At 46.9% G+C, this 26,632-nt stretch overlaps 1 protein-coding gene across 1 annotated transcript; it reads left to right on the top strand.

Annotated features, from left to right (window-relative positions):
* Positions 1 to 1,407: 1,407 nt before the first annotated feature.
* Positions 1,408 to 26,629, top strand: myocd (myocardin). The gene is made up of 12 exons (XM_074662648.1): positions 1,408 to 1,546; positions 8,387 to 8,452; positions 17,374 to 17,558; positions 20,192 to 20,296; positions 20,375 to 20,688; positions 20,818 to 20,974; positions 21,065 to 21,583; positions 21,923 to 22,420; positions 22,696 to 22,833; positions 23,185 to 23,307; positions 23,828 to 23,885; positions 24,033 to 26,629. Exons 1-12 carry the CDS (start codon positions 1,492 to 1,494, stop codon positions 24,650 to 24,652), a joined length of 2,838 nt encoding a protein of 945 aa, XP_074518749.1. The 5' UTR covers positions 1,408 to 1,491; the 3' UTR covers positions 24,653 to 26,629.
* The last annotated feature ends 3 nt before the right edge of the window (positions 26,630 to 26,632 follow it).

Raw genomic sequence — 26,632 nt, 5'->3', positions numbered from 1 at the left:
CTGGGCTGGAGAGTGGTGGACGAGCTGTCGTCATCTATTTTCTTGTGGACCTTTTTGCATTTTCCATACACTTTCTTACTTTTGTTTTCTTAAATGCTGCTGTGACTCCTGAATTTCCCCTCGGGGATGAATAAAGTATTTTCTATCTATCTATATATCTATTTAGGGCATCTCCTTTGACTAAAACCAGAACAGGTCCCCAAATTACAGGCCTGTGCCGTCCCACTTTTTTGAACCCTTCTGTTGGTGTGACAGACACACTGATCTAACCCCAAGGTGGAGCTAGAAACACTGCAGTCTGTTGATTGGTGGGAAGAATTTTCACTTCCTGTGTGACAGCAGTAAGAAAGAACAGCACATAACCCCGCCATGTTTGAATCTCCGGTTCACTTCACAAAGAGAACTTGGCGTCATAAACTGCTGTCCAAACTAATCAGTTGTTTTTTTCTTCTTCTTCTTTTAATTCCCGTACTCGTATCAAACTGTACTGATCCAAACCGGACCACTTGGTGGAAACAGGAACATAGAGTCTACCATGAAACTGAGACTCAGCACAAACAGGTGAACCTCTCTCGAGGATGGACTGAACCGAGGGTGGACATGACAGCTGTCTGAAAGTGAAGCTAAAGCATTTGTATGTATCACTGCTGACTGTCTGCAGTATAGATGATAAGCCCCGCCTTCTCCATGGGTCAATGGGTCAACATGGGTCAAACTCTAAAGCCCAAACACAGGTCAATGACATGTTTGTCAGACCTGTTTCTGTCTTTAGTTGTTCTGATCAGGCTGGTTCATGTCAGTGTTCATTTCTACTTTAAGAAGAGAAGATGTGGCGTCATGATTGACAGCTGTGTTGACCAATGAGGCTCCTTCATCGCTGTGTGATGTGTGAAGCATAACTAGGAACTGAGATCAGGTAGATGTGGAGTTCTTTTCCAGTCTGAAGGAAAGAAGTGAAGCTCTCCTCTGGGCTGTGCTGCTTCTCCTCTATCAGGCTCTCTATCTCTCCGGTCCAGCTCTGGCTTTATCCCCCCTCTCCCTCTCTAATGACAGCCAGCCAGGCTGATAGGCTGATATATTTACACCAGTGGCAGGGGAGGACGGAGTCCGGCCCGGTCCAGCCTCCAGGCCCTGCTGGGCGGGTCTCTGAGGAAACCCTGGCCCCGTGGCTCCTCCTCCAGCAGGGCATATCTGTGTGCTGTCCCGGGCCGGCTCAGAGTTCTCAGCTGGATGGGACCACAGCTTCTCCGGCCCCAGACTCACTCACACACACACACGCACAGAGCAGAGCAGAGCAGAGGGAGTGTGTGTTATGGTTTATCCTCACACCACAGGTCCTGTAGAGCTGTTGATGAGGCAGGCCGGCTCAGCTCCACCTCGGCTCAGTGTGGCGTCCAGAGGCGGCTGCAGGGCTCCCAGCGTGCCGGGCTTCCTGAGTGTGTGTGACTTTATTTTGCTCCCTGTGAACTCTGGATCTGTACTGTGAGCAGTATGACTCTTCTGGGCTCTGAGCACTCCATACTGATACGCAGCAAGTTTAGATCAGGTAAGACCAAGCTCTGACCTGTGACTCCTTCCACTCTGCATCTGTGTGTGTTCATGAGAGAGCAGCTTCACACTTTGCATGTTTACACCTGACGCTGCTCACATGATGTCATCCAGAGTGACAGGTGTGTGTGTGTGTGTGCGTGCGTGCGTGTGTGAGTGGTAAACTCAGATCACGTGACTTAGAGTACAGCAGAGTGTTGGATTTGTTTCTGGGGTGTGTTCTCTGATGCTCTTCATTAAAGCTGTGGGGTGACGACCCGGGCAGGGCAGTGCACCGTGCCAACCTGCTGCAGGGGAGAGCCTGAGAGCGCTCGCTGCTCGCTGATAAAGGGAGATTAGACTCTGAGGAGGGGTCAGGGGTTATCTTAATAAGGCTGGATTGGAAGCTGATGGAGTGTAAGTGTGTGTGTGTGTGTGTGTGTGTGTGTGTGTGTGTGTGTGTGTGTGTGTGTGTGTGTGCGTGTGTGTGCGTGTGTGTGTGTGTGTGTGTGAGTGTGTGTGTGTGTGTGTGTGTAAACCTGGGTATATAAGGGAGGAAGGTACAGCGCTGATTTAAACTCCTCTAACACACAGCAGCTGTCTGAGCTTTGTGTTCAACTGCCTTCTTCACACACACACACACACACACACACACACACACACACACACACACACACACACACACACACACACACACACACACACACACACGTGCGCGCGCACACACACCAACTCTCACTTATGCTTTATTTTGAAGATCTGTGAGGCTGAGTGTGTGTTTGTAAAGTGTGTGTAGTCTGACCAACACTGCCACCTCCCTGAGGAACATGTAACTGGTGTTTCAGCGCTCATGTCCAGTTGAGACCCAGCTCTGTGTTCAGATCCAGCTCAGACCCAGCTCTGTGTTCAGCCTCTTCACACTCGTAGGACATGCTGGCCCTGAAAGCAGCTGGTCAGCCAGCTGTGGATGAACAAACTGCAGTCCTCAGTCGCTCTCTGCTCTGAGCTCTGAGCTCGCTGTGAGCTGTAATTGCGTTCCAGGGTAAATGATGCTTTTCCTCTGGGTTGCTTAGAGTGGATCGGCGGGATGGGAAATGACCCCGGAGCTCCAGGGGACGTAATGAGGGGTGGTGTTCAGAAGCAGCAGGGGTTTCAGGTTGTGTGTTTCTTTGAGTCGTCTTTAATTTATCACAGCTGTAAAGAGCTATCTCTAAAGGTCGTGTGCCTGATGGTTCAGTCAGAGGGATTCATGCTGGGCCCGTTGAGTGGATTTATGGCTTCAAACATGAAGTATGCAGCGTTGGAGAAATAAACTCTCCTTATGATAACTGCTGCTGACAGAGGGAGTCTCAGACGATCTGGCTCTGTAGGATTTACAGGTTTTCTTGAAGATGCAGAAGCTCCCATCGAGCTGTTGTTTGCTGCTCCTGCTGGACGTTATCAAAGCCATGGGAACAGCCGCTGCATGGTTGAAGCTAAAGAAGCAGATAAAATCTCATTTGAGCGCTCCCAGAGGACCTCTGGATGTTTTGTGAATGTGCATGTTACAGGCTGGTTCTCATGCTGATTTGATTAACAGCTCAGAGGGCTGTGGCCCGTGCTGTCCGCCTCACTAACATTACATAACCGTACGACAGAGGCGTCAGATATAAGTTAAACCAACACCAGGAGGTGTCAACGCGCGTTAAACGCTAAATCAGAGGAGAGTTCAGTTTGAGCTCCACAGTTAGCTCAGCTTCAGGATGGTGAATGATCTCACCTGATTTATGGACACTCAGATGTTTTTATCACTCAACTGGAAACAGTTTCTCATCCTGGTGTGTATGTGTGAACTTTCTGTTTTCTTTGTTTTAAACTAAAAAAACAAGCCCTTTTATTTCACTGTGTATCTGCTGCAACGAGCTGAGGAACCTACTGATCTGTGCTAAATGGATTAAAATATCACAGAACCATAATGTGGTGTAAGATTATCTTCAGCACAGTAAAGAAGAAAACAAGCAGGGCTTCAGAAGGCTGCAGCAGTGTAACACTGGTTTACAGCAAGGGCTCATAATGTCAGGCGTAGTTGTTGTTGTTGTGTTGATCTGAAATTCAAGCTTAGAAAGAAGAAATATTAACATGAGCTCAGACTGTAACTGATACTTACAGGAACAATAAGCAGCTACTGTTGTCTCCTTGGTTTATGGGCGAATGCAGTGACAGAGCCACTTCAACTTCTATCCGCAAAGAGTCAAAGCATCACAAGTTAAGAAAATTTTACCTGAAAAAAAAGGTCAAAGGTCATTCTGTGAGGAAAACACTGGAATAATAAGAGCTATATATCAGGGGTTGGCTACTTGTGGACCACAGTCTACTGTTTACCAAGATCAGTAGATTTTGAGGGGATTCTGAATTTGATGTGACGTTTCTATTTTCCCTGGTGCAGTTTTTAAAGCGTTTATTGGTTGAGCAGCGCTGAAAACACACAGACCAAAGACACTTGAGTTGAGAAATCCCATGTGACACTTTTCAGCCAATGAAGTCTCTGCATTCCAGGCGCCACATACTGCCGCTCTGTATGTTGATGAAATTTTATAGGTGAGGGAAAGACCAGAGGACGATAGAAGGAGACGGGAAAGATTTTCTTGTTATTTCTAAACACAGCCCTCTTAAACTTTATGAGATGATAACCTTTTACATATCTGCTGTGAATGTTTCAACTTTAAAGCTCCTGTTCTATATCTTCAGAAATGACTCAGTTTCTGGCACAAGATTTTCAGAGTTCACTTATTTCATCTTCATAAGAAGCTCCACACTCCAGCCACGAGTGCAGGCAGCCGGCAGCTCGTCTTATATTCCCCTCAAAATAAAATACAGACCTAAATCACAACTTCTGAACCCGTCATTCCTTTTTTCTGGTACACTGACTGCCAATTTTTTAAACTGTTATATTTTCATGTTGTAGAAATCCCTTAGTTTGTCTGTAAACTGATCAGAAACATTGACTGTATATAGGGTGGACAGCATGCCTCCACCATTTACCATTGTGCGGTTTTGAAGCCAAAATTCCCGTCACAGGAACAACCACTGGCAGCAGTTGTGCAGCCAGAGTCTGCACAGTAAAGACTGTGAGGGATTCTGGGAGAATCTGAGTGGAGCCAGTGACAAAAGTTTTTGTTATTTTCTTCTTTCAATAGTCTAATCTCTTCTTGGCTCTCCCTCCCAACTTATTTTACAATCTCCCAAAAATTTACACAAGAACGTCAGCTGTTAATCATTATTAAACATGACCGAAAACCTCATTTTTAACCTCTTATAACTAATGAAAACAAAACTTTTCAGAACACAGCGAGGACTGAAACACAAGGCAACCAAATGATATCTTCAAATCACCACAATAATCAGATGTGAGAAACATTTTTACAAGGTGTAGTATTTTTGTAAAGTTTGACCACAGCTCATCTGGAATGACTGGGGATATGGATTTTTTTTTACTTATACTGCAGCCAGCCACCAGGGGGAGCAGTTTTTGTGGCAACCTCACTCAGAGTCAAGCAAGATGACTTCCATTTTTTTACAGTCTATGATAAGAAACAGCACAAAGAGCACGTTCTAAAAATAGCCCCAGATCTTCACCAGACTCCAGAGGGTTGGCCAATCAGAGTGAAGGGGGGTTTTGGAGCAGGGAGCCTTAAAGAGACAGCAGCTAAAACAAAGTGTTTCAGAAAGAGGCTAAAATAAGAGTTTATAAAACAGCAGGAAGAGAAGAGAAGAGCTTTTCAGTCAGTAAGGGGTGTTTCATTCAGCTTTGATGATGTTGTTGCAGTCTCATTATCTGCATCTGTTAGTGCAGACTGCTGTTGACCCATCAGCTGATCTGTCTGTGTGTTTGGGGCAAAGACCTTCATCCTTTAGTTCAGAAATGAGTGGCTCTGGAACAAAAGATGCCTGACGTCTTTTTAACCAGTTTTCAGACGTTAACAGACTCCTTGTCGTCCACTGACAGAGGGGAAAAGCACTCCCTCCTGGAGAAGTTTGGCTTCAGCACTCAGAGGACTTTATCCTACAACACAAATCTCACAAATCTGCCTCTTACAGTCCAGGACCAGAGGAATAAATATCACCTGTCCTGTTTTAAGGTGGATTTTCACTTTATGGAGAGGAATTAGACTAAAATAAACCCAATACTTCATTTAGAAATGCCTGTTTATTAGAAGTTATACAGCCCTGCTCATACATCTGTCGCCAACACATTCCTGGTTTCAGGGGAAGATCAGGAGACTTCATGTAGGTCCAGGAACACACCCAGAGTCTGTGGTTGAGCCTTCAGGGTGTAAGTGTGAACATGAGGAGTTATTATTAGCCTGTGTCTTTGTGAACGTGTGAGGCACAATGAATCAGACGTCACTTCTCCCGCCTGTGTAATTATCAGCACTTCACTGCAGCAAAGCAGGCCCAATGATCCTTTATTTACACCATCCATCTCACAGCCTGAACATGTAGCCCTGGGTTAGTGTGTCCTCTGATGGCAGGAAGCTCAGAGTCAGACAAATGTCTTCACTTTCAAAGTCAACAGAGAGGGGGGGCAGAGGATCCTGCAGTTAACTGATCTGTGGTTGCATAGCCAGGTTCAGGTCCTCCGTCTCGCTCAAAGCAGTGCTCGACTCAGTGGGCGGATCAACACCTAATGCAGCCCATGACACAGCGATCGACTCAGTGCATGATGCAAAAAAGGAGAGACGGATAATAACCATGCTGCTGGGTCCTCTCAGTCTGTATGTTTACATGCGGCTTCAGAAATCGGACTATGAGCTTAGTCAGTACGAGATCAGACTAAGCATCGCTCGACTGACACACTTAGATAAGGTGATTGCAATCAGACTATGGTTGGATTGGTCAGGATTCGGCATTTCTCAGTATGTGTTGGCATTCAGCCAGAAGAGGAAGTATGTGACTGTGATAAATATGGTCACTGTGCTCTTACAGTCTTTGTCTCCAGTACAACAGACAAACACCATGGCACACACACCTCCTCGTCTTCAGGTGAAAAAAGATTCTTTCAACATGAACCCAGTTTCACTTATCAAAAAAGGGCACAGCGCCACTTATTAAAGCAGCACGAGATGTTCTCAGCCAGAAGTCTAATTCTCTGTTTTGCATGTATACATAGCCAAGACAGACCAGACCCCCCACTGTGATTTACCACCATAGTCAGATCACAGCATGCATGTAAACGTACAGAGTGATAATCTCTCTGTAAATATTTCACTCAGCAGCAAGGATCAGCTCTTTGGTTCAAACTAAAGATGCTCTGCAGCATCAGCTGACTAACAGCTGCTTGTTACAGCCTGCTTCAGGTTTCTAAGTGTGCATCAAGTCCAGATCCTGGAGGAAGACTAGCACTTAGAGATGAACTGCATTGCGACTGAAGTCACATGGGTTCACTTCTTAGTGGAATTGCTTTGTGTTCAGCGATATACAGTTTCTGAGCAGCTGTGCAGCTCCTCTAGCACCACCTGTGCTTTTCCGTATGCAATTCATTGTGGTTCTGACACACAGCACAGCTTTAGATGCCCCATGATGATGAGTTTTGATACCATCAGGTCTGTTCGACAAAGTTTGTATAGCGCCACCTCTCTGCATCTCTTAGTAGTGTACAGGTTGCACAGGTGCAAAGGCAGCAGGCCACTGGAAGAAGTATTCAAAGTGTGTCATACTCTAAGTTTTACGGTAATGGATGATTGGTGATGATTAAGTCAGTTTGTGGCTATCTGAGTGATCATACATACACTCTCACACACACACACACACACACACACACACACACACACACACACACACACACACACACACACACCAAACACCATGTATATATATGTTCGTGTGTGTGCGTGCGTGTGTCTGTGTGTCTGTGTGTGTCTGTGCTGGTGTCAGTTACATGTTGTGGTCTTTGACTGTGTCCTGTGCCTGCTGTCTGTGATGTTGGGACCTACAGGTCGTGACCCCCTCTCTGTAAACTGCAGCAGATGTCAGATGAAGGAAGGAGTCTGCTCTTATGTAACAGAGGTGCTCTCTCCTCTCGCCCTCTGCTCAGAGGAAGTATCCGTTTCATTCAGTGTGTCAAACCTTGAGCTGATTGAGACTTTAATAATGTTCATGCTGAATCTTTGGCCTGATCTGCATGAACATGAACCACTTGAGGAAGATCATTAAGGAGAGGATCCCGAGCAGAGAGAGGCTGGAGCGTTTCAGCTCCAGGATCCATCAGAGAAGTGCTGATAAGAGCGTGGAGGAGAAACACGCTCAGGAGCAAGGACAGAGCAGAGAAGGAGCCACAGACACAGGCAGACCAACAGACACGGGGGAGGCTCTATGTTTATGACCCCACACTCCTACCTACACACACACACACACACACACACACACACACACACACACACACACACACACATACACACATTCAGGGACACGTGCACACACACGCTGCAGACCACACACTGCCAGCAGATCTGTTTAAAGCCAGGAGCTGTGTTTATCATTCCCTACATCCTGCTCACAGAAATATTTGTGAGCTAGCAGCGGCGTTGTTGTCTCTGTGTTCTGTGTGCATCTATAAAAAACAGACATGAGTCCATCTGCTGCTCTTCATCAGGAGCTCTTCATCAGGAGCTCTTCATCAGGAGCTCTGAGCACAGCCTAACTCTGAACACGCTTTGATACAGATCTGATTTAAAAGTGGCTTCAATTCTGTCGTCCTGCTGTTTCTCTGTCCCTTACCTGTCTGTCTGCATCTCTCTCCCATCCTTCCCCTTTCCTCTGCTCTCCCCCTCCATCTACCTCGCCCTCCTCCTCCTCCTCCTCTTCCTCGCTGTAACTTTAGTCCTACAGTTCAGACTTCAGCAGAGGAGGACACGAGAGCAGCTGGCAGACCAAGGCATCATGCCTCGTGAGTAACGCCTCCCAACACCGAGCCGCGCACACACACTCACACACACACACACACACGCACTTCTACTTACATGCTTAAGGACTGCAGAGTGAGTCAAAGAGAGGAAAAGGGGGGAGGCTCACTGATCATCTCCTGCTCCTATTAGTCACCAACTCCCTTCCTGCAGCTGTATCTATCCACAGAGATGAATGAGGGTTTGATTCATCCATTTCCAAAACTAAGAAGTTTCAGACACTTTTCAAACACCTTCAAGGGTGTGTGTTCTTGTTTCCCCCCCAGAATGCCTCAACCATCATTTCCCTCCAAGTTTTCACCCAACAAATGCATGCCTAACATCTTTATGTCACTTAATTTTAGCTCCAGTTTGGTCCCCACCACCTCCTGACACATCTAACCCTCTGAGCTGCCACACGTTTCACTTCCTGTCCTTATCTTTGTCTGTCTGTTGTTTGGTGCTGTGCAGATGGACATGGACAACACACATCATGATGTTTGACTTAAAAGTGCAAACTTCATGGTAAAGTACTCAGGTATTCATTAAATACTGCTAAAATCAGTCCATTTATGGTTTAAAAGTTAAAAACATCCCTGATCTGTTGGTTTCTTGAAGTTTCCCCTTTGACTCAGAGCCTCTGCACCAGAAACATGAAGGCTCCTGCAGGTTTGAACAGTTTTCCTCCTTCTCTGAGAATAAGTGATGAGCTGTCCTCACCATAAAGGTGTAACCAGAGTCAAAGCGTGTTAAAGCTAAAGGTCGACTGTAACGCTCTGTGAACAAAAGAAAAGACAGCGCTGATAAAAGCTCCACAGACAGATGGAGGAAGAAAAGAAAACATTTAGGATGATGGATGGTGTAAAAAAGGAGCAGGAGCAGACTCCAGAGGAGGATAAATCCACGGGGAGAGACAGAAAGACAAGGAGCAGGTGGAGAGACAGGAGGAGAAACAGAGAGAGGGAGACAGGTGGGTAACATCTGCAGGTGAGGGAGACAGGAGATACATTCAGACCAAACATGCAGACAGATCCAGAGACTGTAGGGACAAAACCTGCAGGCAGACAGACAGGTGGGAGGGTTCTGCTGGCAGACAGACAGGCAGAAAATAGATGTATGCTGAGGTGGATGTGCCAGCAGTCAGACAGACAGGGTAGAGCTGCAGGCAGAGCGACAGGCAGATAACGCTGGGAGCCAGCGAGCAGTCAGACAGGTTGGAGAGTGACCGCAGGGGAATGCTGTGGTGCAGCTCGTCCAGGTCCACATGAACAGAACCTGTTTACAGCAGAGCCGCTGCAGAGCCACACATCAAAGCAGAGCCCCTCTCCAACACAACAAGATGGAGCCTGAGTGCCGTCCACAAGACGCAGGCTTTGTTCTTTCATGTCACACAGGACAGGGTGAGGAGAGCAGCGCTCTCTTAAAACCTCGTCCTGATTGATGTTCTTCAGGACGAGGCCGAGCTGTTTGTCGCACGTGCACAAATGTCACTCACATAAATACTGTTGCAGCTGGTGTTTGGATCAGAAAGCTGTCTGTGGGATATCAGAGATAGCATGTGATAACACACAGCTGAGAGCTAATGAGCCACAAAGCTGTGACTCTGAGCCTGAACACGTCCTGTAGTTCCACTGTCTGCAGGAGCAGCACAGGCTCTGACTGCAGGTCGGGGACTGCAGGTCGGGGATTTGTCCAGTGATATCTCTGGCACCGTTTGCCATTTCCCAGCGGCTCCAGGCTGCAGATAAACTACTGGTAAGTGTGCGGGGGAACGGAATCCAGAGGCCGGACTGGGCTCTATCAGTTTCTAGGAGTCTGTTCCAGATAAGGCAGAGAGGAGGGATACGATTGGTCAGAGCGGCTTTTCAAAAAAGAAGGTTCAATTGGCTGTTTATCTGTTGATTGCAGATGGAGGAGGGCTGGATCTGTTGGTACACAATCTCACACTGAACGGCTAGATCAGGTCTTATCTGCTCCACGAAGCAGGGTTTTAGAGTAACGGGTACGTTAGAGGATTGGAGGGAGGCTGAAGGGTCTGTGATTGTTAAAAGGTTAGAAATAAATCAGCTGAGTTCAGATTTAGTCCAGGTCTGTAGAGTTCAGGGTCCTGTGTTTGTTCCTCCTTGGACTGTGAGAATCAGGTGCACAGGATCCTAAAGGAGCATCTTGCGGGCGCTCCTCAGGCTTCAGTCTCACTGGTTTCTGAAAGAAGACCTGTGAGGCCTCCTCCTCCTCCTGGTCTCGTAGCTGCTGTCCGCGCGGCCCGGCTGTGTTATTCCTGCTGAGGAGATGGACACGGCACAGGGTCTGTGTATATATTACCCAGAGAACATCTGGTGTTTATTAGGCTGTTCAAGAACCGCCTCAGCCTCTCAGGCCTGGCTGGCGTGTGGCCTGCATGGGAGCACACTGTCTGTGTGTCTGCTCGCCACAGGTCTGTACACACACACACACACACACACACACACAAACACACATCTAATATAACCTCATAAAGATAATATAGCCCCATCTTCAGGTTTACGGAGCTTTCTGCTGCAAAAAAAACACATTTTGCTTGGCGGTGCTTTAATCCTGGCTGGATGGAAACACAAAGAGAATTATTCCTGCTAATGCACCATACGTCTCTGCTCTCAGAGCTCTGTTTACATCTGACAGATACAGTCAGCAGGTAGAGGTACTGCAGTGGCTTTAAAGTGCGCGCTGTGTTTTAATACTGCTGCAGATTGTTTAGAAGTCTGTGAGCCAGCTCCACACTCAGCGGCTCGGGTTACAGCGAGCCTCGGAGCCACGAGCAGCCGAGCTCGAACACGTCTGCAGGCAGTTTGACTCCTGGCTTCAAACACACTTAGAGCTGTGTGTGTCCCTGTGATGTCAAAGCAGCTCTTAAACTGGACTGGAGAGTGACAGGTGAGGCCAGAGACGCTGTTAGAAACACATGATGTCATCCTGCTGCTGGTCATGTGACATAAGAGGCCTGGGCGCTGTTTACGTTACAGCAGAGGGTTAATTTGCAGCACCTACCCTCCTCCTCTCAGTCAGTGCTCCATACGCAGCATTTATTTTCACTGATAATATGATAATAACTGCATTACTGAGGTTTCATGACAGGGGGACCAGCTGCATGCCTTTATTTTCTATTATTCAAGTTTAACTTTACCTCTGAAAAGTTCATCAAGTCATTTTTCTTAAAGTCAAACAGAGCTTTAGAAATAAAGCCTGAACATAAAACAAAAAGTATTGATAAATTATGGCAGAGTTGATGGGCTTTTATTGTGAAAATCTTCAACCTACCAACATTCAGTAAGTGAAGCTAAATTTTGCACCACTCCTCAGAATAACTTCTAAAACTTCTCCTAACCATCATTTGAGTTAACTCTGTGAACCTTGATTGGTTTATATTTTCAGCCCTGTTTTGTTTCTTTGACCCTGGTGCACTTTACTTTAACGATGCATCTGAAGGCTCGTCTCCATCATTCATGTCCCGTGCTGTAGAGTTGGAGCTGTATCACGTCTCCTTTCTCCTCTGGGGTTTTGAGGACAGTAATGAAACTGACCCTGAAGCTGCTGCTGGTTTTCTGACTCTTAATTCTTCACATTGGTCATGACCCGGTTCTGCTGTTGGAGGTTTCTTCTTTCAGATCAGTTTTTCATCAAACGGTAATTCTCCACCTGACTCATCCAGCACATAGCTCCATATCATTCTTTTTGTTTTGGCTTGGCTTCCTCCGTCCGCCCTCACAAAGATCCTGCTAATATTATATTTGACCAAATAAGTGCTGTTGCTCTTTCTGGCTCTGCGATAATCAAAGTGATGTGGTTTCTCTCCTGGTCCTGAGGCCTGGTGTGTGCCGGGCCAGCTCTGCCTCAGCGCTGATTATTTGTTCTGGAGTTAGCGGAGAGGGATTGTGGAAGGTAGAAAATCTCAGCGGCTGCTGCTCTTTAATTACAGCAGCTCCATTTATTTATGCAGCTCTCACAGTCTGGCTGCTGGAGCTGAGGAGCAGCTGAGAGCGTCTCAGAGTGGATCCCCAACAGGAATATGGATCACTGGAGTCCAGTCACGTGTCTGCTGTTTGCTCACTAAATAATAAGAAACATATTAAAGTCTTTGACTCCTCTGGACTCAGTAACTTCTCAAACAACAGGTGCTTCATTTACAGACAGCTACACTGAAGCAGAAGTCTCGTTTCTAATGATTAAAAAAGGCAATGTTGATCAGCTGTTTGCTTTTCAAAATAAAATGTACCATGGAAAAAAAAAATAAAGCTCAATCTTTATATAAAAAAAAAATATAGTCAGGAATTTATTTTGAAGTGTTTACCTGAAATAAGCTGCAAAAACTCAAAAACAGTCTGTGTCTCACTTCCAGTAAAAAAATGTCTACTTTGACTGAATAAAGAACACCTTCAACTGAAAAGTTCTCACATACTTCTTATTTTCATATATTTCAAATTAAAAATAAAGATGTAAAATGCTGTGATAGGGAAAAAATGCTATTAGAATGAGAAGAACTGAAGTAAACTCCATTTTTTTTTCCATTTTGAGATTAACTCTCTTTTTACTTTACTCACCTTGGGCATTTCAGGTCTTATTTTTGCCTCATAATGACTTTAAATGAGACGTTTTCTGGACTGATCAGGTGAATCCAGTTTATACCAAGTTGTGTAATACTTTTTTTTTGCATAGCCTGATGTTTTGCACACACAGTAAAAACTCACACTCAGTGAGTCTGTCTGTCTCATTTAGGTGTAAACAGACTCAGTATGAGCCACTTTCACCTGACAGGTCCAGATTGTCATCTTATTTGAGGAACTTTTTGTGATAGGTGATAAAAATCTCCTAATGGGCTGAGACTGTAGAGACCAAACCACCTGTCTGGACCACAGGCCCCAGAAGCAGGTGTTGGCTGCTGTCTGATCATTGTGTTGGTGTTTCTGTCAGCATAGCTCCTCTCTGTGTGGAGCTGAATCAGACCCTGATCCACCCAGCAGCCATGTTAGCCGTGTTTCTGTCCCTGTTGCTGACGGCCTCGTCCTGCTGTGTGTTGTGCAGACCCGGCCTCCGACGGCTCCTCTCTGGACGAACAGATGAGGCTAAAGCGAGCCCGACTCGCTGAGGACCTGAATGAGAAGCTGGCCCTCAGGCCGGGGCCCCTGGAGCTGGTCCAAAAGAAAATCATTCCCCTTGACTCTCTCACAATGACAGGTACACCAGGGATCCGCCTGTGACACCTGTGTGTGTGTGTGTGTGTGTGTGTGTGTGTGTGTGTGTGTGTGTGTGTGTGTGTGTGTGTGTGTGTGTGTGTGTGTGTGTGTGTGTGTGTGTGTGTGTGTGACTGAGCAGAACACTCTAAGCATGATGTTAACTGCACCAACTGAATGTTCATCTTCATCATCATCACCATCAAACTGTCTGTCTGAGTGCAGACTCACAGCAGATTTACCTGACAGCTCCTTCAGGAGGTCTCTGACACGTTTGAATGTCTGATAATGTCTGTCGTGACCTAACTCCTTCCTTAGCTTTGTCTAACCCTCACTTTGTCACTGTGTGGACGTATTCAGAGGTTGGCTTTCAGTGTGTGTGTGTGTGTGTGTGTGTGTGTGTGTGTGTGTGTGTGTGTGTGTGTGTGTGTGTGTGTGTGTGTGTGTGTGTGTGTGTGTGTGTGTCTGAGTCCTCCCTTGTAGAACCTGTTTCCTGTTTTCCCTCCTTGATGCGTTCCTGGTTTGGATGAAGGAAGAAGTGTTTGTTTGTGTTTTCTCACAGGGAATGTTATTTACATTTTTAGAGCATCATGCTCCTTTTAGAGGAGCTCTCCAGCACTGTGTGGACCTCCACAAATGTTGTTGTTGTGGCTGTTTTTCTTGCTTTGACATCTAAAGTGTACGTGGAGCCCTTGCCGCCTCCTCCTCGGTTTGATTTAAGGAAACGCGCAGCATGCATGCTTAGACACGGGGCTGATTTAACTGCGGCGCTCTGACCTGGCTCTGTTTGTCTTCTGATGCTCAGCGTCTTACTCACTCTCTGTATATCACTCCTGTGAGGGCAGAGAGCTTTCTGGGCTGAGATGCAGAGGTTTTATGTTTGCCCCCTCCTCACTCTGTAAACATGTTGCGTAAAGGAGTCGGCGCTCTGAGCTCGGCTGGTTTACCTCTGCAGGACGAGGGAGCGCCGTTTATTGAGATGAGCAGCAGCTGTATTTGGGCCCACCCTTTTCTTTAGAAGTGTTTCAGTTTGAGTATGTAAGTGTGCGTGTCTGTGTGTGTCTGTACCTGTGTGTGTGTTTGTGTCCCCTCTCCTCCCTCTCCTCCACATACAGCTGACAGAGCCAGGCTGCTGCATTAACCTCTCACCTTAAAGCTCCTCCCCCGCTCACACACACTCCTGGAGATGGTTTTGACCTTGTCCACAAACTATGTGACCCCGTGTAACTCCTTTAGCAGACACTTAGAGAGAGGAAGTACATGCTGCGCACAGATTTCTGCTATCGTGACTTTTCAATCTCATGGTGACATCAATCTGACAGAGAGGTCGGCTCCGAGAGAAAGAGCACAAACGACACGTCCCCAAAGTACCAAAACCATCAGATCAAACCGCTCAGTCAGTGTCTGAACCCTGTCATGAGTGTTTGTTAACCAATCAGGTGTCCGTATGGAGAGCAAAAGCAGGAGGAACACAGTCCAGCATCTTCTGGTTGGTGCATTGACTGTAATATTTTGCAGCTTTGAACGTTTGTAGATGTGATCGTTCTGAGTGTTAGGACATTGACATGGAGGAGAGAGTATCCACAGAGACGTGCAGATTCAGACTGTCAGAGGGTCAGTGCCATGTGGTGGAGCCAGGGGAAAGAGTTCAACATGAACAGGTGTGAGGAAGTGGCATTCAGGACAATGCTGTGTGTTTAACAGTGTGTGTGTGTGTGTGTGTGTGTGTGTGTCTGAGGTCGATGAGTTGCACCGAACGAGCCTGGTGCTGTGATTGAAACCAGGGTCTGTTCCTGCCTGTCACATGTTTGGATACACACAGAGAATCTTATACCTCCAACTCTCACACACACAAACACACACACACACACACACACACACACACACACACAACACGGGGCTCTGTTTGATAGCTGCTCTCGGCTCGCCCAATTGAAGCTGCTTTCTCTATCAGCTCAGCCAATCAGAGGGCAGCTGGATGTAAAGTGGCGAGTCAGTGTCTCACACACACAGCGTAACACCTCCAGGCTGAGTGTGTACAAGGTGTCAGTGACAGACAGGAGCTGTGTGAATGCCAAAGAGAGGACAGGCAGTGTGTGTTTGTGTGTGAGTGCACGTGCACGTGTGTGTGTGTGTGTGTGTGTGTGTGTGTGTGTGTGTGTGTGTGTGATCTGCATCCAGACGACCAACAAACAGATCAACATGATCTCATGACCCCCCCTCCCTCGTGGCACAGCTCTGTATTTAACGTCTAAAGAGGAAGTAGTCTGTTTCAGCGTGGGCGCCTCTGTTTCCTCCACGTTTGAAAATCCCACAGACCGTCTACATGAAAAGCAAAACCTCATTTTTTAGCTAAAGTGGGCTCCACCCAACAGGTAAAACACAATTCACCCACATAAACTTTTTATTAACTCTTATAAACTCCATAAATCTCATACTGCTGTCATTCCTCAGCATCAACTGACTGAGCACTTCCAGGTCACATTCAGCAGTTAGTACACTCACAGCTCGTCAAAACTCAGACTTTGTAGATTTGTTTCAAGACTTGAAAAGGTGTTTTGCATCTTGTTGATTATTTTTGTCCTTTAAGTTTTTCACTAATTAAACTTAGTTTTTTTGTGAAATAGAATTTGTAAAAATGTCACTTTGTCAGTTTGTAAAAGGGTTTCAAACTTTGTCATTTTGGTTTACACTTCTCAGCCACTCTACTGATCTGATCAGGAGATAATGACACATATATATACATGCATCAAACTAAACTAGGATGGACTTCCTCTGTGTTTAAACAGCTGTTGTAGCCTGGATCCCCACTGACACGTTCAGCTGAAGGTCTCCAGTTTATAGGGTCACTCTTTAAACTGGAACACCGGGAGCTGCCAGAGACACATTCACACTGTCAGGCTCAAAGAAGAACATTGTTTAGGAGGTACTACACCACAGCTGGGGGACAGAGGAGGAAAACACACTGTGGCTACTCCACCAATCAAACAGGCCACATCCCCAAAAAGAACTTTTCAGGGGGAGATTACCGACCAGGAACTAAATTTAGACCCTGTCCAAAGCACAGTTCTTACATCCATTAAAGGGAGGTGTATTTGGAGGTTCCGTGCTGAATGAAATCTCCTGCATACCTGAAACAGCAGCCCTCACTGAGCTCCTCTCTTTGGTGTGGTTGTTATTCAGTTATTGTGCTAAGTGCATGAAATCAGCCCCATGTTTTTAATCTGGCTGCCACATTTCAAGGCCAGCTCTCTGCACAACAGGAAAGAGGAACCTCTGGTTTGTTGAGAAGTAGCTCCTGGGTTTAAAGTTCTGTCCTCTCTGGGTGGAGATACTTCAGAACTTTTAAAGACAGTGCAGAGTTTTCAGGTACGACCGCTCTTATAACCATCATCCAGACAGAAACCTGATCAGGCTGAGGTCAGGCTTCAAACAGGTCAGATAAACACATTACGAGGAGTAAGCAGAGCTCCTCTCTGCTCCTCTGTTCTTCAGAGGGATTATTGGTGACATTTGGGATGAGCTGCCTTCAGTTTAGCTCCTAATAAAGAGGTTCAGATCAACTGGATAAACCCTGGGCTCTATCTGACTCATGTCTCACTCCCCCCGCTGTGTTCCCACATCTCTGCAGATTAATCTGGGCCCAAACATCGCAGAGAGCTGTAACTAACTGGATTCATCATTAAACTCTCTGCTCTCTGACCTCTCTGCTCCTCTCTCAGTGAACCACGGAAAGTTCCCGAAGCAGGAGGACTCATACGCCTTCGAGGAGGACAGCAGCAGTGAGAGTCTGTCCCCGGAGCAGCACCACAGCGATGAGTCCCCGGGCTCGGCTTGTCCTTCGTCTGAGGCTGTCGGCAGCACAGCCTCGTCCTCCTCCTCACCAGCCCTCACCAGCCCCCGACAGGTAAAACACACCTTTACCCCCCCATGTGTCCCCTCTCCTTCCTGTTACTGTCTCTGCTGCTCTCTGGTGGCAGTAGACTGAACTGCACCTCCTTCTTTTTCCTCCTCTGACCCTTGGACTCAGATGAACCGCTCAGGTGTCACATTCCCGCCGCCACAGCTGCCGATACTTCCTGTCTGCTCACCTCTCCGACGCCGCGGCCTCATGTTACGCTCTTCATCTTTAAAAAGTCACTGCACGAAGCTTCAAACCAAACAGGGCCGTCTGAACCACTGCCTCTGGAACCTTTCAGCACATTCATCGCCTCTAGACGGCTCGTGTCCGTTTGGAAACGCTTGTTTACGAATTCTTCGGCGAATGAAATGTCAATACACTGGCGTTTTCAGGGATAATTTTTCCATTTGGATTGCAAACTAACCGTCATGTTCGCGGCTCTTCACTTCAACTCTGAGATCCTGAGGGAGGAAAACAGAGACGTCCAGACGCAGAGCAGAAAATCTGAATTAACATCCTTAAAAAACAAAATCAGCGCTTCAGATCGGCAACAGCAAACCTTTAAGGATAGAGATTTTTCTGTGACTGAGTTTTTAATGTGGGGCAGAATTTTACTGACACACACAAACACACACTGCCTGTCCTCTCTTTGGCATTCACACAGCTCAGAATCTTAGACAGAATTATCAAAATAAAGATCTATTTTATTCCTATCCTGACTCTTAAACCAGTATTTTCGATAAGTTATTTCTTTAGTGTAGCTTTAGTTGTCTAACATGAGTCGTTTAACTTTTGGCTTTCTCCACAGACAACGAAGCGAACAGATGCTAGGAACCATATTTCATAATTTGTCCACATATTTTTGTTACATGTAAAGTTCAGTTCTTTAAAGTTTGTTCACTGCCTTTTTCTGCAAAATGCAAACTTTCAACACTGCCGATGCAAAACTTCTTGTGACCTCTTCTTATTGGCTGTAGAAAACATCATACACAGAAAAAAAAAACAAAAAAAAAACTGAAGTTTAATCAAGTGTTTTTGTCTTATTTTCAGTTTAAAAAAATGTCTTTTTAGACTTAACATGAGTCCCATTCACCTGACAAGTCCAGAAACATGTCTCATCTCAAGTTTTTGTAAAGACTAAAAATGAGGTCAGAATTGCTTATAATAAGTAAAATAAATTTGCCAATGGGGTGAGAAAAAAGTTTCTTTGTATTCAGACATTATTTTGACTTCAAAAAACCTGACAAGCACATTTTTCTTACCTCACTGCCAGATTATTTTACTTGTTACAACCAATTCAGTCCTCATGTTCGTCTCTTAATGTCTTTGAATAAGACATGTTTTGGATGGATCAGGTAAATGTGGCTTATATTGAAGGGGCTGTAAAGAGTTTCTGAGTGATCTTGAAAAAGTCTCCCCTCTAGATATATGACTGATCCTAATCCATACTTTAGAATGAGATTATCAGCACTAATTTTGCTGGTTACAGGTCATGTCTAGATGCTACTTCTTGGCTTCCTGATCGGGTCAGGTAGGACCGGATTGATTTACGGCACATCTAGGTCTCTATGACAACACCACGCCAGCTGAAGAAGTTTAGTACAGAGAAGAAAGCGATCTGTGTTTTTCTCTGCTGAAAATGATTTCTGTGATTAATTTTGTAGTGATGGTGGACACTGGAGCCTAACTGTCAGACAGAAAAAGGACAGAAGAGCAGAAGAAAGAAAACCAGGAGAGAGACAGAGCACGAGCTAAAGGCTAAAACACGAGCTAAAGACTAAAAGGGCTAATCTGTCTGTGCTAATGTCCATTCCAACCCACAGTCAACAGTTATTCTGCAGTGGTCTGTTCAAACTTAAGAGTCTATCAATAAAATGAAGAGTGAGGTTATGTTAGCTCTGATTGGTAGATGACTGACGGGACATGACCAGGATTTACTAACATTACACATTACAGACATGTCTAAATAAAGACAGCTATCATATTTTCCGCACTATAAGGCGCACCTAAAAGCCTTCAATATCCTCAAAAACCGACAGTGCACCTTATAATCTGATGTGCCTTATATGTGGATCAATATTGATTAATGAATGAATGAATGATTAATCTTGGGTACCGTAGTCAGGGGGCATCGCCGAAGTAACAGCAGTGAGTGGTAAGAACCAGTAAAGAGGAATTCTGCTAAGTGCTAACATTAGCTCACAGGCTGGCCCAGGCTTCTTCTCTTGTTTATTGTAATATCAATACAGCTATAACTCTGATCTCTGGAAACGGCTTTTGTGGACAGCAGAAACGGCTTCGTCTTTACAGCGCACTTTTTTTGAAAACGGCACAGAAAATAGTTGGATAGGAGAATGTGCGGCTTCATGTGGTTGTAGCCTGAGTTTGACTGACTTAGTGACTGTTTTGTTGACATTCCCTTTAGCGCAGCTCCATCTAGTGGATGCACAACGCAACCTCAGCCACTACTGTAGCTTCTACTCTATGCGCTTTATAATGCTGTGTATCTCCTTATTTTACAGTTTTGTTCTTAAAATCTTTTTCGTCCTTAAAACAACCTAAGCTCCGTCATGTTAGAGCTGCTCTGAAACAGATGTAGGGATTCTCTTTTTCAATGTTTGGCTTTGTTTTGTGTTCAGGGAGGTCCAACCCAAGACCCTCCCAATCAGAGCCAGGACGACGCTCAGTCTGCTGCCAACAACAGCCAGGCCACGCCCCCAATACCTGTCCCTGCCATCGTCAAGGTCAGCAACATTCACCTCCATCTTTTCTACCTGAAGTTTTAGCTCTCTAACACTCCCACTCTCCCTCCTCTTCTACAGTCGAAGACGGCAGACAAGAACCGACACAAGAAGCCCAAAGATGTGAAGCCCAAGGTGAAGAAGCTGAAGTACCATCAGTACATTCCTCCGGACCAGAAGGCTGAGAAGTCCCCTCCGCCCATGGACTCAGCCTACGCCCGCCTGCTGCAGCAGCAGCAGCTCTTCCTGCAGCTGCAGATCCTCAGCCAGCAGAAACACGCTCACACACACCCTCAGAACCAGCAGCCGCACTCACACACCACACACTCACAGGCCCAGCAGCAACGGCAGCCAGCGTTCAGCTACCAGCCACACCCCCAGAGCCAAACGCACAAGTAAGTCACAGCCAGCAGAGAACCACAGCCCGTGCTCAGGGAGAGCCACTGGAGCTCATCAACTCTTCATTAAGTCATCAGGAAAGGACGGTTTCTGTTCATAAACCCATTCTTCTTCTGCTGTTTCAGGGGCGTGAATGAGCAGCTCTCTGCCTGCAGCTCCAGTGGACCATTGAGTCAAACCAACAGCAGCTCCTCCTCACCGGTGAAGACCTCGTATCCAAACCAGAGCTCCATCTCACCGGTCAAACCCGGACCCCTGCCGGTGAACCTGGACGACCTGAAGGTGTGTGTTGATGTTTTATGAAGCTGATGATGTTTTTGTTCCTGTCTGTTTCAAACACAGATCTGATTACCTCTCCTTCACCTGTGTCAGGTGTCTGAGCTCAGGCAGCACCTGCGCATCCGTGGCATGCCCGTCTCCGGCACAAAAACCGCCCTCATCGAGCGACTCCGACCCTTCAAGGACTCCCACGCTGGCTCCTCCCCCTCTGGCTCTTCTGACATCACCACAGTGACCTTCCCCGTCACCCCCACGGGCTCCCTGTCCTCCTACCAGTCCCCGTCCTCCTCCAGTGCCCTCTCACAGGGGGGATTCTACCCCTACCCCAGCACCTCCTCCACCCCTCCCATCTCTCCGGCCTCCTCTGAGCTCTCCCTCAGTGGCTCGCTGCCTGACAGTTTCAGTGACGTGCCCATGTCCTCGCCGACGCAGTTCAACCTGCAGCCATCTCCCTCCCAGCTGCACATGGAGGACGGGCTGAGTGGGGGAGCAACCAGGGCGGGCGAAGGGGGAGGTATGGATGGAGGAGAGGCTGAGAAGGATAAGATGCTGGTGGAGAAGCAGAAGGTGATCGAGGAGCTGACGTGGAAGCTTCACCAGGAGCAGAGACAGGTCAGACAATTTCCTAAAACACTTGACACACATCAAGCTCAGGGCGGCCTCTAGTGAAGCACCAAACAAAGCTGCAGTACCCTGAGTGGCCACTACAGGCTGGCTCTCAAAGTGAGTCACACACAGGATACTATCATTCTGATATTCACATGAACAAACCTCCAAAAGGCTCCAACACCACAAACACAGAAAAGAGGTTAAAGGTCAGGGACTGAGTCAGCTGAGGGGACACCTGTCGGTCAAATAGGCCACGCCCCCTAACCCAACCTTTCAATCACTGGGCTTGTCACAGGGTGTGTCTCTGAACAGGTGTTGACCTTTGAACTGTGCTGTTTTTAGGTGGAGGAGTTGAAGATGCAGCTCCACAAGAGGAAACGCTGCTACGGAGCCACCCAGGACGCCATCCCTCCCCCACCCCACCCCCCACTGCAACATCAGCAGACCCCCTCCATGATGGGACAGCACTTCTACGGGGTGACCATTAAGCAGGAGCCCATGTCTCTGTCCTCCAGCTGTCCTCTGTCCTCCCCCAAGCACCTGAAGAGCTCACCTGGCAGCTGCATGGAGGACATGGCTCACTGTAACGCCCCCCTTCCCGGTATAGGGGGCCCCGGGGGGCCACAGTGTATGGACACAGGACCCGTCTCTGGTAGCCCCTCCGCGATGTCGGCCTTCCTCAGTCCACAGTGCTCTCCTCAGGACTCCCCCAACGGGAAGCCTTCAGGGAGCCCCCAGCCTTCATCTCCTAATAACCCCTACCTACTCACTCCCCCACTGGGGAGGGACGGCTGCCATCACCCCCACGCCCAGGGCAACACCAGAGTGCGCAGCATGCAGGTATGATGGGTTCACATCCTGCTGTACCATGTAGTTACTACTCTAAACACAAAAACATAACCCAGCACTGGGAGGTTCTGAAAGTGGTTTTGTGAGTCCACATGAAGTCCAGGTGTGGTTCTGCAGGACACTCTGATCTGTCAATACGTTGTTGAAGATGAGGTTTCCTCCGTGCAGCTGTCAGTCCCATAGTGTCCATCATGATTGTATCTTGATTCTGACTGAAGGTTTCTCAATGAACCACATTCTAACTTCTCCTTCCTGGCTGCCTGCAGATGCAGCAGAAGAGCGGGGTCCATCCAGTGAACTGTTCCTATCCTTCAGACCAAAGAGGCCTTCAGGGAGTCTTCCCAAACTCAGAGTGTGGACATGGCGGCTCCTCCAAACCGGACAGCCACAACCTTCATCCCAAGGTAACAGCAGGTCCCGTTCCCAGCTCCTTGGCGTTGAGTTAGTGTCTTGGACCATCACCTCACGTCCACCTAACTGTGTTTCTCTTCCTGTGAATTTGTGCTCTGTCTCTGACACGGTTTGGTTGTCTCTGGTATGAGGTTCATCATCACTTTGTCTGTTTCCATCACGTCTTCACATGTTGGTGACTTCTCCTTCAAACGCCAGACATTCTCCTAAAGCTCATGTTTACTGTAATGATCTGATCCCGAGGGCCTAGTTCTCAGAGACCCAGTATCCATCTGTTGGCCTGTTCATGGCCCTCATACTGTAACTGGTGGGCTAACCTCACTTCTCACTCATGTCTCATATAGATGTCAGTATTGTCCTCTCCTCGGCATGCTGGCCCAAAGGGCCGGGTGTCCTCCCCTGCCTTCAGTAGCTCAGGTTCAGATGACTTAAGACAGCCCCCATGCTATGAGGAAGCAGTGAAGCAGGTAAACTCACAGTAAATGATAAAACAGATGGTGGCTGGCCACAGAGTTCCTCTACTATCGGCGTTGCTCTGACTCTTCCTCTCCTCATCCTGTCTGCTGTCTTTGTCTTCTTCAGTCCATCACCTGTCACACACCTCTGGACTCATCCATCTGCTTGGTTATGGCACTAACTCTACACCCTCAGACAGTCTGCAGAGGGCTGCTGGTGAAGCAGGACAAACTGGTTTTGAAGGCAGATGTGACGTTTACTGGTGTAAAGATTAAAAGGTCACAGGTTTGGTCTGGAAGGTGCAGACTGGATCACATTAACACGGAAACTTAACAGATGTAAACATGTCTGAGGAATCCTTATCCTAAGACTTCATCCCAACCATCACCAATCTGCCTCCAAAAAGAGTTTGCATGCTTGAAGTCTGATCTGCAGCTGCCTAAAGTCTGCTTCCTGTTAGTCCTGAAACTGGATCTGAGTGAGAGGTGTTGAAGGTCTGCTGAATGAAACCGTCTCTGTTTGCTGTTACAGCAGCTGACCAGGAGTCAGCAGATGGATGAACTGCTGGACGTGCTCATAGAGAGTGGAGGTAAGGCAAACACCACAGAGTGCTGTTAGCGTAGCGCCTCAGTCAGGAGCTAGACATGAGTCCACATGTTGGAGGTCACAGTGTTCCCCTCAGAGGGGTCAGATCAGAACCTGCTGTGACCTCCCTCCTCTCCTCTTTCTCTTCAAGAGATGCCCGCTAACGCCAGAGAAGAGAGGGAGAGGTCCTCTGTAACCAAAGTTGTGCCTCACGTTAATGTGTCCCCAGGGTGCCCAGGCCTCCTGATCCCGAGGTTCCACCGACACTACGAGCACCTGAGCCCCTCCCAGCTGCCGTACGACCATGCAGCCAATCACATCACAGAGAGCCACCTGGAGACGCTGCTGGGGAGCTCGATCGGTCGAGGCGGGGGGGAAGTGGCTCTCCTTAAAATGGCCACAGAGGAGGGAGGGCAGGATGACGAAGGGAACAGAGACGGCGAAGGATACGGCAGCCCCCACAACCACCACCGCCACCCTCACCACCCCCACCCGGACAAACTGATGACCAACAGAGAGCTGATGGACACACCTTTGTCGCCCATTGGCGGGAAGGTGATGGCGGTTCCTGAGATGCAAGGCATGGTTAGCATGGCATTCAGTGACACACCATGGGAGACGATGGAGTGGTTGGATCTGACTCCACCCAGCTCAGCCACGGCGTTCAGCGTGGCTCCGCCCACTGGGCCGAGCATCTTCAACACAGAGTTTCTGGATGTGACAGACATTAACCTAAACTCTGCCATGGATCTGCACCTGGAGCACTGGTGAACTCGCCGCCGCCGCTGAGCAAACCAGACTCTACACGCCAGCTGATAGTAGCCTCACCAAGCGCTGACATCAGATATATGACATCACCAAAGAGCCTTTGGATGGCCTTCACAGCTTCAGGTCTAACACCAGCTGCCTTCTTATAAACAGTGGGATGTAACCTCAGCCGCCAGCTGCAGGTGGCGCTGCAGTGACTCTGACTAGTTTTCTACTCCTTCTTAAATCTTCCTCACGCCGTCGTCACAGAGACGACCCAGAGAAGCGAGCTCCTGACACCGTCTTTGTACTTTTTTGGATAACGATGCACAAACTGCCGAACAAGTATCATCATGAGGAGTCAAGACGGACACCTACAAACCTGACCCACCAGCTTCATCCCACACTCTGAGCAGGATCAGTGTTACTACACCCAGACTTGAAGACACATTTTGATGATGGTGTATTTTTCTGCGTTTGTATTACTGGAAACCAAACCAAAGGTAAATCTGAGGCTCTGAACGCTCATCTGTAAATATCTGAACTATTGGTACTGACAGAGACAAGCTGACGTCTGCATATGTTTGTGTTCAGCCGTGTGGGAGACCACACCACCCACAGATGACCTGTATCATGTAATCAGATGATCATCCATGTATATATGACAAACCTCTCACTGTGCACCTCTTCATAAAGACATTTATCACAGTTTGCTTTGAGCGTAGAGTTTGTGCATAGAGATGTTTGTCATGCTTTGAAAGAACCCAGTTTCTGTTCACCTTGATGTTTTTATCCACACACTGACTACAAGTAGAGAAATCCATACCAAATGTTTGCTCTAATGAGTTTTTATCAAATATCTGGGACACATTTTATCAGAAGTTTCTCACAGGAGGATCATAGCCACTTTGAAAAGATAAAAACCAGAGAAATCAGAGGAAGAAAGTCTTAATGTTGTGAGAATAAGAGCCTGTGTCCTCTGACGGTGCTTTTCTGGGCTGGCAGCACCCTTAGGATCAGCTTTTTGAATTGGTGTGTGTGTGGTTTATGGTACTTCTTGAACCATCCCCCGGTGGACACCTGAGGAACTGCAGTCCTAATGGCAGCTTGACATTATTACACCTTTCTCAAAATTAACATCTTTATTCTTGTACCTTTATAACGTGACCTCATTAAAAAAAATGATTAAAATAAAATTTCCTGGACCTGAATCTCCCAACAGTTTAACTTGAAGCATTGTTAAAATAAAACTTTAATTTCAGGATTCAACGCCTGATGTATCTGATATTTTCCACCTTTATTCTCCACATATTAAGACATTTTTCTCTGATTCTCTGTTTGATTCTTGATCTTTGTCGTGGCTCTGTACAATGTTGAGAGTTTGTCTTTGTTGAATTATTCTGAATTTTCTGATTGAGGCTGATAATCTTGCTGAAAGCTCAACATGTGGTCTGTTTTTAAGACACAAAGTATGAATCAGTAAAATGATTCATTTATTCTTCTTATCTTTTAAGTCTAAGGCCAATCCCAGTTATTTATTTGTGTTTTATGTTTTTGCTTTATCTTATATTTATACTGACATTCCTTTTGTTTGATTGGGCTCTTTGATTTTTATGAAAATCTCCAGCTCTGAGATTGTTTTATACCACAGTCACTTGTTATTAACCCAGCCTCTTTAAAATGTGATGACAGTGAAGGAACCACTCTGAAGCCACACCTCCCATGACTGTTTTTCTCTTTGAGGGGTGGAAATGACTAAGCACTTGTGAATAGAAAGTGTAATATATTCAGATCTTTACTGTGAATACTGCACATCAACACGGCCTCATCTTAGCCCCACGTAGACCCTGCACACCTGTCAGCACACCTGTCAGCACACCTGTCAGCTTTAGTATGCCCTGCAGCTCTTTCTTTGCCCACATGTAAACAAATGAATAAAGGAGTTTCAGGAGAATGCTGAATCAGTCTTTTTCCACGGGAACTTTATTTGTAACCCTTGATAAA

The sequence above is a fragment of the Halichoeres trimaculatus genome, unplaced genomic scaffold, assembly GCF_033239565.1.
Source record: "Halichoeres trimaculatus isolate MK-OKI-2021-1 unplaced genomic scaffold, fHalTri1.1 fHalTri1_scaffold_23, whole genome shotgun sequence".
In the NCBI taxonomy this organism is placed as follows: Eukaryota; Metazoa; Chordata; class Actinopteri; order Labriformes; family Labridae; genus Halichoeres; species Halichoeres trimaculatus.
Note: the sequence above shows the minus strand (reverse complement) of the source record. Positions and strands in the feature narration are given on the sequence as shown.